The following is a 12,616-nucleotide window of genomic DNA, read 5'->3' as shown; positions in this document are numbered from 1 at the left end:
TCCAGCGTTTCTCATGATGTACTCTGCATATAAGTTAAATAAACAGGGTGACAATATATAGCCTTGACGTACTCCTTTTCCTATTTGGAACCAGTCTGTTGTTCCATGTCCAGTTCTAACTGTTGCTTCCTGACATGCATACAAATTTCTCAAGAGGCAGATCAGGTGGTCTGGTATTCCCATCTCTTTCAGAATTTTCCACAATTTATTGTGATCCACACAGTCAAAGGCTTTGGCATAGTCAATAAAGCAGAAATAGATGTTTTTCTGGAACTCTCTTGCTTTTTCCATGATCCAGTGGATGTTGGCAATTTGATCTCTGGTTCCTCTGCCTTTTCTAAAACCAGCTTGAACATCAGGAAGTTCACGGTTCACATATTGCTGAAGCCTGGCTTGGAGAATTTTGAGCATTACTTTACTAGCGTGTGAGATGAGTGCAATTGTGTGGTAGTTTGAGCATTCTTTGGCATTGCCTTTACATATTTCAAATCTGTGTTTTTTTCCCCTACTTTTTGGACAAGTTTATCTTGACAAATACATTATTGGGCTGTGTCCTTTAACATGAAAATGACCATAAGTTTTGTTGTAAATATCATTTAACGACTTAATGAAATAAAACTTTTAATTTGTGTGATAAAATCAGATATTTTCTTGGCTGCGGTTACCGATTTCCCGACTTCTGAAATTGATTTCACATCCCGCAAACGGGTCAATTCATAGTCTGAAGTCTGGTCGTGTCTGCCAGGCTACAGGGTTAGCTTGCCTCTAATTGATGCTTTTGAATTTGGGTGTTGGAGAAGACTCTTGCGAGTCCCTTGGACTGCAAGGAGATCCAACCAGTCCATCCTAAAGGAAATCAGTCCTGAATATTCAATGGAAGGGCTGGTGCTGAAGCAGAAGCTCCAATACTTTGGCCACCTGATGTGAAGAACTGACTCATTGGAAAAGATCCTGATGCTGGGAATGATTGAAGGCGGGAGAAGGGGACGACAAAGGATGAGATTGGTTGGATGGCATCACCGACTCAATTGACATGAGTTTGGGTAAACTCCGGGAGTTGGTGATGGACAGGGAGGCCTGGTGTGATGCAGTCCATGGGATGGCAAAGAGTCGGACACGACCGAGCGACAGAACTGAAGTGAACCGATCCCATCCTTTCCCAGATCGCCAGATTCCCGCGGCTTTTCGTAACCTAGCAACCAGGCGAAGCAGGCCGACATTTCCGGAACACCGGGGCGCCGCGATCCAATCAGCTCTGCAGAGTCGCCGCTGAGGCTGACGGGCCGCGGGAGACGGCCTGGCCGCTGGCGTCTGCACCATGGCGACGGGAGGCCGCGGGGCTGTGGTTGCGATGGCCGCTAGGTCCACCCTGTCGTCTGCGAGTGTGACTCTGTTCGTCTTGCTGGTCCTCCCTCGCGTCTCAGAAGCTCAGACCTTCTTTTTCCCTTTCCGGCAGCCGGAGACGTGCGGCCACAACCAGTACTTCGATATCTCGGCGCTCTCCTGTGTGGCGTGTGGCTCCAATCAGAGGCAGGATGCCCGAGGTGAGACGTCTCGGGACGGGCCCTGGCCAAAGGAGCAGTCCCGCCTTGATCCCGGCGTCGCAGAAACATCCCCCGCCCCTGCGGAAAGAATGTTTCAGAAAGGTTAACTGCCAACGCCTGAGAGGAGGGTCTCCTTGGAGGATTGAGGCTTAAACACACGACGAAGGAGGTTGGGGAAACCTTGAGTCAGCCACCCGCGAGGCCTCGTATTGAATTTCTTGGCTCCAGTCCCCTCCTTCTCATCAGGAGGCCTTTAGGGAGGCCCGTGGAAAGCTGACTAAGAAAGCGAAAAGAAGTAATCTTTGGGGTCGCAGAGAGTCGGACACGACTGAGCGACTGAACAACAACCACGACGGTCTGAGGTGCTAAGAGCAGGTGACAGGACCTGTTTGGGAAGGAATGCAAATTAGCGCTTGTAAACTTCGGTAGTTTTTTTTAAAAAATCTTCCCAAATCTTAGAAATATAGAGCTGGAAGGGACCTTAACCATTTATGGTCCAGCCTTCTCAATTTATGGATTAAAAAATGAAAGTCCAGATGAGGTCAAGTCTTCTTTGTCCTGTAAATTGGAGACAGGAAGAACTCCTATATCTCTTTGCCCTCTTTCTCGATCTCTGTATTTCCACTATACAAAATGTCCATAATAGTATAGATTTCCTTAGGACTTAGCCCTTTCATTGCTGAATATTACTAATTCCCTCCAAAGTCTCTTTATATTAAACTTTTTTTTTTCTTGAGATGTTCATCATTGGTCCTAGTTGTCCTTTGAAACTGCTCAGGATAAGACTTTGCCCATATTCTAAAGTCTAGGATGTTTTTAATCTCAATTTGGTCACCCATGGTATTAACTTTCTTCCATCTTGAAATTTGATTTGTCTTTAAGTCATTGTGTAGGACAAGTCAGGCTTCTCAGGTGAGGAAGTAAGAAGAAAGCATTTCCCAGACTCATTCTATAAAATGTAAGGTTCATAGTCATGCACCCTGTTATCATAAGCATTCTACTACATGGATTCCTATTAAGTATCCACTTAATGCCTTCTTAGAGAATGCTGTCCTTACCTAGCCAGCAAGTTGAATATTCACTATCTTATACAGTTTGTTTTAATCTTTCCAGAGGAAAACAGTGATTTATTTGAATCAAGATAACTTTCCTAATAAGATTTTGTGTTGACAGAATTTGAATTCAGTAAGTGTATGTGTATGGTTGGATGAAATAGACATGTAAAATCTCCCATAGCGGTTAGTCAGTAGTTTGGTTATTAGTTTAATATTTATAATTTAATAATTTATTTATGCTTGCACTTAAAATTACAGCAAACACAATACCTACTGTATGCCAGACACATTGTAAGATGTAAATATAACACTTTTTATACGCTAATAATGACTAATTTAGTACTCATATTAACCCCACAAGGTACGTACTGTTCCTAATTGGAAGCCAAGGCAAAGAACAGTTCCTTGTTCAGGGTCACAAAACTAAGCAGCAGAATCAAGATTAGAACCCAGGCAGTACTGACTCCACTGTCTTGCTCTTAGCTGCTGCTTCTCAAGATCTTAAGAGTTATTAAAATTTTCCTATCTTGGAATTTCATTTATCAAGGTAAAAATTGGCTCTTCTTTTTAGGAACTTCATGTGTGTGTCTACCAGGATTTCAGATGATTTCTAATAATGGAGGACCTGATATTACTTGTAAAAAGTGCCCAGAACACATGGTATGGAGTATTTATTTTTTTAGAAAATCTTACTGTAAAAAATAGCAAATATCATTATTTTTTAAACTGTAATTTAATGCTGTACTCATATATTTTCCCACAGATTTTAAAATTACTAAGCCAGCTTTGTTTTTACTAGAGTAAATCTTGGGAAATCAGTGAAATTTTCTATACTTGGAGAAAATAGAAAGGTATTTTTAAAATCTGAAATTAAAAAAAAAAGCCATGATAATTTGTTTATTTCTATTTCATAGAGAAACTACTTTATAAAGGGAAATAGATGAATGAATGATATATAGAGTAAGTTCAGTGTCTTAGACTTACTATGTCAACAGTTTTACGTAATGATTCATGTTCATAATGATAGCTGAGTGATAAGTTCATCAAATGCCAATTTCATCACTAAATTAAATATCTGATGCTGTTTTATTAATCATTTCATTATATCATAATTTTTGGAAAATTAATGTATCAATAGTTACTATATATGATTCTTGATTAACAGAAATGTATCTTCCAATCATTTTGAATAATTAAGAGTCTTAGTGTGGCAGTTCTAACTTTCATAGTAATATTTCTTCTCTTTTTTTCAAAATGCAGTATTACCTCTTCTCATTATTGTATTTAAAAAAATTTAATTTGGGAATTTAGTATTTACCCATTTGTCCTGGTTTATGACTAGTACTTATAGGTTTGATGATCATTTTCATACTTGATGTTTTTAGAAATATTAACCCTAGCTGAATTATGATGAGCAAAACTACTAATATGAAATGGTGCCAAAGCAGACTAATTTTTCAGTGATGTCACTAAGCTTGTGGGGCTTCCCTGATGGCTCAAGTGGTAAAGAATCCACCTACAGTACAGGAGACACAGGAGATGCAGTTTCTGTCCCTGGGTTGGGAGGATCCCCTGGAGTAAGAAATGGAAACCCTCTCCAGTATTGTTGCCTGGAAAATCCCATGGATGGAGGAGCCTGGCGGACTACAGTCCATTGAATCATAAAGAATCAGATATGACGAAGCACGCACACACACGCAACTGCTGCTGCTGCTGCTAAGTCACTTCAGTCGTGTCCGACTCTGTGCGACCCCATAGACGGCAGCCCACCAGGCTCCCCTGTCCCTGGGATTCTCCAGGCAATACTGGAGTGGGTTGCCATTTCCTTCTCCAATGCATGAAAGTGAAAAAGTGAAAGTGAAGTTGCTCAGTTGTGTCCGACTCTTCGCGACCCCATGGACTGCAGCCCACCAGGCTCCTCCGTCCATGGGCTTTTCCAGGCAACAGTACTGGAGTGGGGTGCCATTGCCTTCTCCGACACACACAGCTAAGCTATCATAATTTTTAAATAGTCCTATATGTATAAATGTATTAACAAATACAGTGGCATTTCTTGATATATCCATTCTTTTCAACCAAAACTTAGCATAATTTGTGTCATTGTTTTGTTATTACCATTGTTTTCTATTTATTTTGTTTATATCCATGTTTGTAATAAAATTACTATATTTTTACCCCAGGTTTTTTTCTAAATCATGTAAGTCCAGTTTTGGATGATGTCATATTTTATCAAATCTTTACTAGTACAAATTATTAGTGGATTAAAAAAGATCTCAATTTAAACAACTTTAAGTATGTTTATCTACCATAAGATTCATCTATTTTGGGTCATAACTTAATTGCTAAAAGCTAATTATTTGAATTTTTAAAAATTAGAATAATTATTTTAGAACAGGTAAGGCTAAACTATTAATTACCTATTTGTTGATTCAATACTGTTGAATTTTGTTGCATTTTATCTTGGTAAATTGAAAATAATTTATTAATTATTAAATAAAATAATAAATTAATAAAATAATTAATAAAATAATTTATTACCATTAATCATGGTAATAAAAGCTCATTTGAATTGAAAATCACAAAGAACTATTGCCTTTAGTTCTTAGTAGTTAATAGTAGTCTGTACATAGTTATAATATATAGCTTAATGTTTGAATATAAGCACAAATTGTCTTTCCAGGAAATTTTTATGTAGCTCATATGTATATAATTTATTTACATATTGCCTACAAATTTTACCCTATTATGACTTTTTAAACCCACGTGATCAATTAAGGAGAACATTAATTAAGAAAAGGGAAATAATTTTTTTTTTTTTTTTTAAAATTTAGAAAGGTGTTACTGAAGATGGCTGGAACTGTATTTCTTGCCCTGGTGGTTTAACTGCAGAAGGAAAATGCCACTGTCCCACTGGCCATATTTTAGGTGAGAAGTAGATTCTAGAATGTGTCCTTCTAGACTCTTTTTTTTTTTTTCTGTTTTTAATGTATACATTGTAACCACAGGAAATATAACTGGTATTTTTTATGTAGCTATTTCATAGGCAAAGACTGTTCTCTAGCATACTCTTTTCAGTTAATGGTATGATTAAGATCATACCATTTAGATCTACCTCATTCTTTTTAATCCACTCTGTGGTATTTTATAACTTTTTGCTATTTTAAATATTTAGATTATTTTCTAATTAGTAATGTTTTGATGAATATTCTTATGTACATAGTCAAGTGTCTCTGTAGGTTAGGTATCTAAAAATGAAGTTATAGTATTATAGTGTGTGTGAATTTATAATACATACCACCAAAAGTCCTCTTAAGTTGAGAAACTTACCAGAAGTCTGTGAAAATACTTGTTTCCCCAAAGCCAGTGTAACAGGAGTATGCAGGTAAGAGGAAAGAAATTTTTTAAGGAAACTATATTAATTTATTATGATGATTTAGAAATTTCTGTATTATTATTTTTTTTAATGTGGGAATGGGGAAGCCTTCACTTTTCAATACTTTATGTAAGGAGTTGACATATGTTTTGTTCTAACAAGGTGTTTTGAGAATTGGAATAATTACAAGTGGGTTTTACTAAGTGTATAGAAGCTTATATATTGATTATGAATTACATCTTATTGTTTCTAAATTGTTTAGTGGAAAGAAATGTTAATGGAACATTGTTGTCTCAAGCAACTTGTGAGCTCTGTGATGAAAGTGAAGACTCTTTTACAGTAGCAAATGCTTTAGGAAACAGGTAAGCAGTATGCTGGGTGCTGTCTTCATTAATATTTATGTAGAATTTGTGTCTTTTGTATCATATTCCTTAGGCTAGAAGTAGGCATTAACAGGTAAAGAAGCTGAGGTCCAAGAATGAGACAGAACAGGATTTAAATGGGCTTCCTTGGTGGCTTAGCTGGTTGAGAATCTGCCTGCATTGTGGGGACCTGGGTTCAATCCCTGGGTTGGAATGATCCCCTGGTGAAGGGAAAGGCCACCCACTCCAGTATTCTGGCCTGGAGAATTCCATGGATTATACAGTCCGTGGGGTCGCAAAGAAGATTTAAATCTTGTTTCTGTCTCTTGCTGGTTGTTTGACCTTTGTTTGTTAAGCCAGTGTTCTTATCTTCAGAAACAGGACATACCATCCACTTCATAGGCTGTTACCACAGCTCAGAAACATACTTTACATACCTAAAGTTTTTAGCTAAGTAGTATAGAGTAAGTGCTCAGTAAAAGGTAGCTATTTTTAGCTATTTTTGTTTTATTATTGATGTTATATAATTTGTACATAATCTATAATATATTGTGAAGTGAAGTCGCTCAGTCGTGTCCGACTGTTTGTGACCCCATGAACTGTAGCCTACCAGGCTCCTCAGTTCATGGTATTTTCCAGGCAAGAGTACTGGAGTGGGTTGCCATTTCCTTCTCCAATAATATATAGTATATAATAATAAATTTTATTTGCAATCTACTTAGTATTTTCTAGGTACTATATTTATATATATTATTGATTTTATTTATACCTTGCCTTATAATACAGAGTATACTTTTCATAAGTTTACTTTATTGCAAGTAATTGCTTAGTTGAATGAATCTATTCTAATCTATTAAGTTAGAAAGACAAGCTCTCAATTAAATTAGAGCTAATTCATTAACATTTTAAAAATAATTTTTGTTGTATTGACAGGTGTGTCCGATGTGAACCAGCGTTCATTAATACCAGCAAGTCCTGTGCATGTTCAGAACCTAACATTTTAGTAAGGCTAATTACATTGATAATGTATATATTTTAAAATTGAATTGCTGATATTCTTACATAAACTTTTTTTTTTTTCTTATTTATTTATGAAGACAGGGGGATTGTGTTTGAGCAGCACAGGGAATTTTCCTCTACGTATGATTTCAACTGCACGTTATGGAGAGCTTGTGAGTATGCTTCAGTTTTTTTGTTCTACTAGTTAAGGATATTTCTGCTTTTCTTCCTTTGGTAATTCATTTGGGACTAAAATGAGCTTCAGTTCATTGTTTCCCAAATTGTCATAGGTTTGGCCATTAGAAGCCCTTCGAATTTGTTCCTATGTCTTTTGGACATAACTGTATCTTTATTGGAGCATTTCCTGTCTGGCACCACAAGATTTCCAGGCTCATCTTATACTTTTCCTGCTTCGGTCCTGGAAACAGCTATTTCTCTAAAAAGCTCTTAAGGATAATATTTAGAAACAAAGATTACCATGCTTAGTATGCCCTAATTAGCAGACGTAGCTAGAAGATATCTACACACATGTATAAACGTGTGTGTGAGTGTGTGCTCAGTTGCTCAGTCGTGTCTGACTCTTTGAGACCCCATGGGCTTAAGCCCACCAGGTTCCTCTGTTCGTGGAATTTTCCAAGCAAGAATACTGGATTGGGTTGCCATTTCTTACTCCAGGGGATCTTCCTGACCCAGGAATTGAACCCACTGCTCTTGTGTCTGCCACATTGGCAGGCGGATTCTTTACCACTGTACCACCTGGGAAGGGCATGCGTATACATACTCAGATCTATAACTATTTCTGTGTTTATCTTATTGTTTTATGTAATTTCTAAGAGAAATAGCCAATCCTCTATAGTAATATATCAGACAGTCAATAAAGAATTTCCAAATATTTGAGTCAGTGTCTTCACATTCCCTTTCCCCAAAGACAATGAGCTTACATCTTGGTTTGCCTTCCCAGCTTTAATTTTGAAAAATTTTTATTGTAGAAAAGTTAAAAAAAAAAACAATGACTGTGCATGTATCTTTTACTAGTTTAACCAATTATTAATGTTTTGCCAAATTTGCTTTCTCTCTGTGTATATAAACATGCATACAAACACATACATTCATATTTTTTTCTGAACCACTTGAAAATAAGTTGTAGCTGTGTAACATTTTACTCCTAAATATTTTGTAGCTCCTAAGGAAAATGGCATTTTTCTGGTATCACACCTAAAAAGATTAATAGAATTATTTGATATACTGTTCATATCCAAATATGCCTACTTGTTTCAATCAAGTCTTTTATCCCTGCCCACTTTTTTTTGGCAAAGGGACCCAGGATCAGCAAAAGATCCCACATTGAAATTAAATCTCTTTGGTCTCCTTTAATTTAGAACAGAGATCTTTATCCTCTTTTGCTTTTTGGATTCTTTTTTTTTTTCTTTTTTTCTTCTTTTATGGTCATTGACTCTTGCAGAGTCAAGGCCAGCTTTCTTGTAGAGCATCCCAGAGTCTGCATTTTTCTCATTTTTTTCTTATGATTAGACTCTGTGAAACATCTTTTTGGGAAAATCTGACATCGGTGCTGTGTATAGCCCATTGTATCATAACATGGAGCACATAAGGTCAGGATATCCAGTTACTGGTGATGCTAAATTTGACTGGCTGGGCATGGTGCTGTCTGCCATTCCTCCCCCTTGTAAAGGTGCTGTGACTAATAAGTTAGTCTGAGATTTTACTGTGAGACTATATACATATCCTTTTTAGCAGTCATTGATGAACCTTATCTGAATCAGTTATTAAATTGGTTATATCAAGATGGTTTCACAATTTTATTGTTCCTTTTTATATTTTTAAGTTAGCAATCCTCTATAGAGTGCTTTCTTTTCTCTCTGTGCTTTTTTCTCTCTTTAGCTTTACTGCAAACCCCTGGTATCATGAGTATGTTATGAACTGTCACTGTTATTCTTCTTTTTAAAGCTCAGTTCGGTTCAGTTCAGTTGCTCAGTCGTGGCCGACTCTTTGCGACCCCATGGACTGCAGCACGCCAGGCTTCCCTGTCCATCACCAACTCCCAGAGCTTGTTCAAATTCATGTCCATTGAGTCGGTGATGCCATCCAACCATCTCATCCTCTGTCGTCCCCTTCTCCTGCCTTCAATCTTTCTCAGCATCAGGGTCTTTTCCAATGAGTCAGTTCTTTGCATCAGGTGGCCAAAGTATTGGAGCTTGCACTTCAGCATCAGCCCTTCCAATGAATATTTGGGACTGATTTCCTTTAGGATTGATTGGTTTGATGTCCTTGCGGTCCAAGGGACTATCAAGAGTCTTCTCCAACACCACAGCTCAAAAGCATCAATTCTTCGGCACTCAGCTTTCCTTATAGTCCAACTCTCACATTCATACATGACTACTGGAAAAACCATAGCTTTGAGTAGATGTCCTTTGTCGGCAAAGTAATGCGCTGTCTAGGTTGGTCATAGCATTTCTTCCAAGGAGCAAGTGTCTTAATTTCATGGCTGTAGTCATCATCCACAGTGATTTTGGAGCCCACAAATTAAAGTCTGTCACTTCATTTTTATTTCCTTTTATTTCCAACAATTCCATTGTTTCCCCATCTATTTGCCATGAAGAGATAGGACCGGATACCATGATCTTCGTTTTCTGAATGTTGAATTTTAAGCCAACTTCTTCACTGTCTTTGACTTTCATCAAGAGGCTCTTTAGTGCTTTGCTTTATTACATAAGGGTGGTGTCATCTGCATATTTGAGGTTATTAATATTTCTCCTGGCAATATTGATTCCAGCTTGTGCTTCCTCCAGCCCAGCGTTTCTCATGATGTACTCCACATAGAAGTTAAATAAGCAGGGTGACAATATACAGCCTTGACGTACTCCTTTTCCTATTTGGAACCAGTCTGTTGTTCCATGTCTGGTTCTAACTGTTGCTTCTTGACCTGCATACCGATTTCTCAGGAGGCAGGTCAGGTGGTCTGGTAGTCCCATCTCTTCAAAAATTTTTCACAGTTTGTTGTGATCTACACAGTCAAAGTTTCTTGCTTTTTCAGTGATCCCGTGGATATTGGCAATTTGATCTCTAGTTCGTCTGCCTTTTCTAAATCCAGCTTGAACATCTGGAAGTTCATGGCTCATGTACTGTTGAACCCTGGCTTGGAGAATTTTTGAGTATTACTTTGCTAGCCTGTGAGATGAGTGCATTTGTGTGGTAGTTTGAGCATTCTTTGGCATTGCCTTTCCTTGGGATTGGAATGAAAACTGACCTTTTCCAGTCCTGTGGCCACTGCTGAGCTTTCCAGATTTGCTCAGCAGTGGCCAAATTTTCAAAGCTCAAATTGTCCCAAATTTGGACTTCCCTTTGGTATAGCTTCTGTGTTATTTTAACATGTCTCCTTCAATCTTCAGGCACTACCTTGGTTTCTCTATACCATGTTCCAGGCCCAACCAATAATTATAATTTTAAATTGTCACATAATACTCTAGTTTATGCATTGAAATTCATGTAATTGTATGTCTATTGAATATTTAGATTTTTTGTTAATAATATTGCTGTCAACCATTTTATGCACATAGATGTGTTTTTCCTTTTGGAGAGATTATTGACTTAAGGCACATGTCCTAAGTGTTTTTAAATTCCTGGGTTAAAGTATGTGGATATTGTTTCATAAAGAATCACGCAGCTTTGTCCCTGGCATTTGTCTGTGGCTTCATTTTGCATTGGCCAGTACTGTTGTCGATACTTTCCATTTTTACTAGGTTTCTTGTGTGTGTTAGCCAACGTTCTACACATATGTTTTTTTCTTACAAAATGAGAATTTTTGCTTATTGAAGAGATGAAAATAGTGACTCATAATAATTTTATTTTAGATTTCTTGGACAGTTATGGTGCCATATTTCATATAATTTGGTTTTATCACCTTTGTCCATGTTCAGAGAATTTACTACAGATGGTGTTTCTCTGTGTCTCGTTTTTTAGCAGGATATGCAGATGAGCTTTACAGCAGTGGTTCTTAACTAGAGGGAGACCTGTATCTGCAGTTTTCAGAGGACATGCGTGCCTTGGTCTCATTCTAGAGATTCTGATTCATTTGGTTTAGAATGAAGCCAGGCATTTTCTGTTTTCAGGAAATTACACAGTTGATTCTGATATTCATCATTGTTTGAGAATCACCACTGTGGAGATTTTAAATGTTAATTTCTCTGTGTATCCCCAATCTCCTGTTGCTTAGAAATCATTCACAAATATTTCTATTACTTGCAATTTAATACAGTGTAATATAATCCTAAATCACCAAATATTAACCAAATCTAAGTCAAGATCTAATTTTTCTTTTATTCTTTTGTACTTTGATTTTCATTTTAGTGAAATGGGCATAATAGTTGTTATTATTATTATTATAAACATACTTTATTTCCTTGTATCTTTTGTCTGAGCGATGTGATTTTGTAATTCAGTCCTACTTGTAATTACTGATATTGGTTGGAATTAATTCTTTTATTCTTATTAGAGTCTATTTTTCTGATAACGCTGGGAAAGTAATATTAGTTACTTCCCACTCAGCAGTGTGCACAGTAATGTCTTCCTAAGTGTGTAGGGTTAAGGAATTTCTATTTAAACGTAAAACTAAAATTCATCTTTTTGTTTATAGGGCATATCTTTCACTTCAGAATGGTTTGCAAAGTATTTGCAGTCATCAGCAGCTGCTTGTTGGGTATGTTTGAATTTCTAGAAAGTAGTTTTTATTTCATTTCAAAGAAACTGTGGTACCATTTTTTTTTTCCCCAGTTAATAAAACTTTTCTAAGTAGATATATCTCCTTGGTCATATTCTATTAAAACCCTTTCTAAGTGGACTGAAAGAGACTAATAAAGAATATGTTATTCATTTCACACTTATTACTCATAAATTAAATATATCCAAACTTACTAAGCTGAAATTGAATGTTAGGGGAAACTGATTCGTACTATCATTTAGTGAATGTTTGTTGATGACTTACTGTATGCCATGCCCTGTTCTGAAACCTTTTAAGTTATCTATTTTAGGAAAAGACAGAGAAAAATCCTGTGTGGAATTGTAAGTAATTGTCAGGTGATGCCAAGTGCTATAAAGACAAACAAATCGGGATAAAGAACATAGAGAGTAGAAGGTGGTCCTAACTTATGGAGGGTGGTCAGGACAGGCATCTCTGAGAGTATGATATTTGAGCAAAGACTTGGAAGTGGAAGTGAGCCATGAAAATACCTAGGGGAAGAGAATTCTAAGCAGAGACCACAGCAAGTG

The 12,616-nt window shown here is 36.9% G+C and overlaps 1 protein-coding gene across 3 annotated transcripts in view; it reads left to right on the top strand.

Annotated features, from left to right (window-relative positions):
• The first annotated feature begins 1,280 nt into the window (after positions 1-1,280).
• TMEM67 (transmembrane protein 67) overlaps positions 1,281-12,616 on the top strand; it is a 45,995-nt gene continuing 34,659 nt past the window's right edge. For all 3 annotated transcript variants that reach the window (XM_010833516.1, XM_010833517.1, XM_010833515.1), the window contains exons 1-7: positions 1,281-1,544; positions 3,171-3,259; positions 5,431-5,524; positions 6,235-6,334; positions 7,268-7,337; positions 7,432-7,506; positions 11,985-12,047. In XM_010833516.1, the coding sequence (XP_010831818.1) occupies positions 1,319-1,544; positions 3,171-3,259; positions 5,431-5,524; positions 6,235-6,334; positions 7,268-7,337; positions 7,432-7,506; positions 11,985-12,047 (717 nt within the window). In that variant the 5' untranslated portion in view covers positions 1,281-1,318. The remainder of the gene's footprint in view (positions 1,545-3,170; positions 3,260-5,430; positions 5,525-6,234; positions 6,335-7,267; positions 7,338-7,431; positions 7,507-11,984; positions 12,048-12,616) is intronic.

This window comes from Bison bison, unplaced genomic scaffold (genome assembly GCF_000754665.1).
Source record: "Bison bison bison isolate TAMUID 2011002044 unplaced genomic scaffold, Bison_UMD1.0 scf7180017863702, whole genome shotgun sequence".
NCBI classification, from domain to species: domain Eukaryota; kingdom Metazoa; phylum Chordata; class Mammalia; order Artiodactyla; family Bovidae; genus Bison; species Bison bison.
This window is presented reverse-complemented; position numbering and strand designations above follow the sequence as displayed.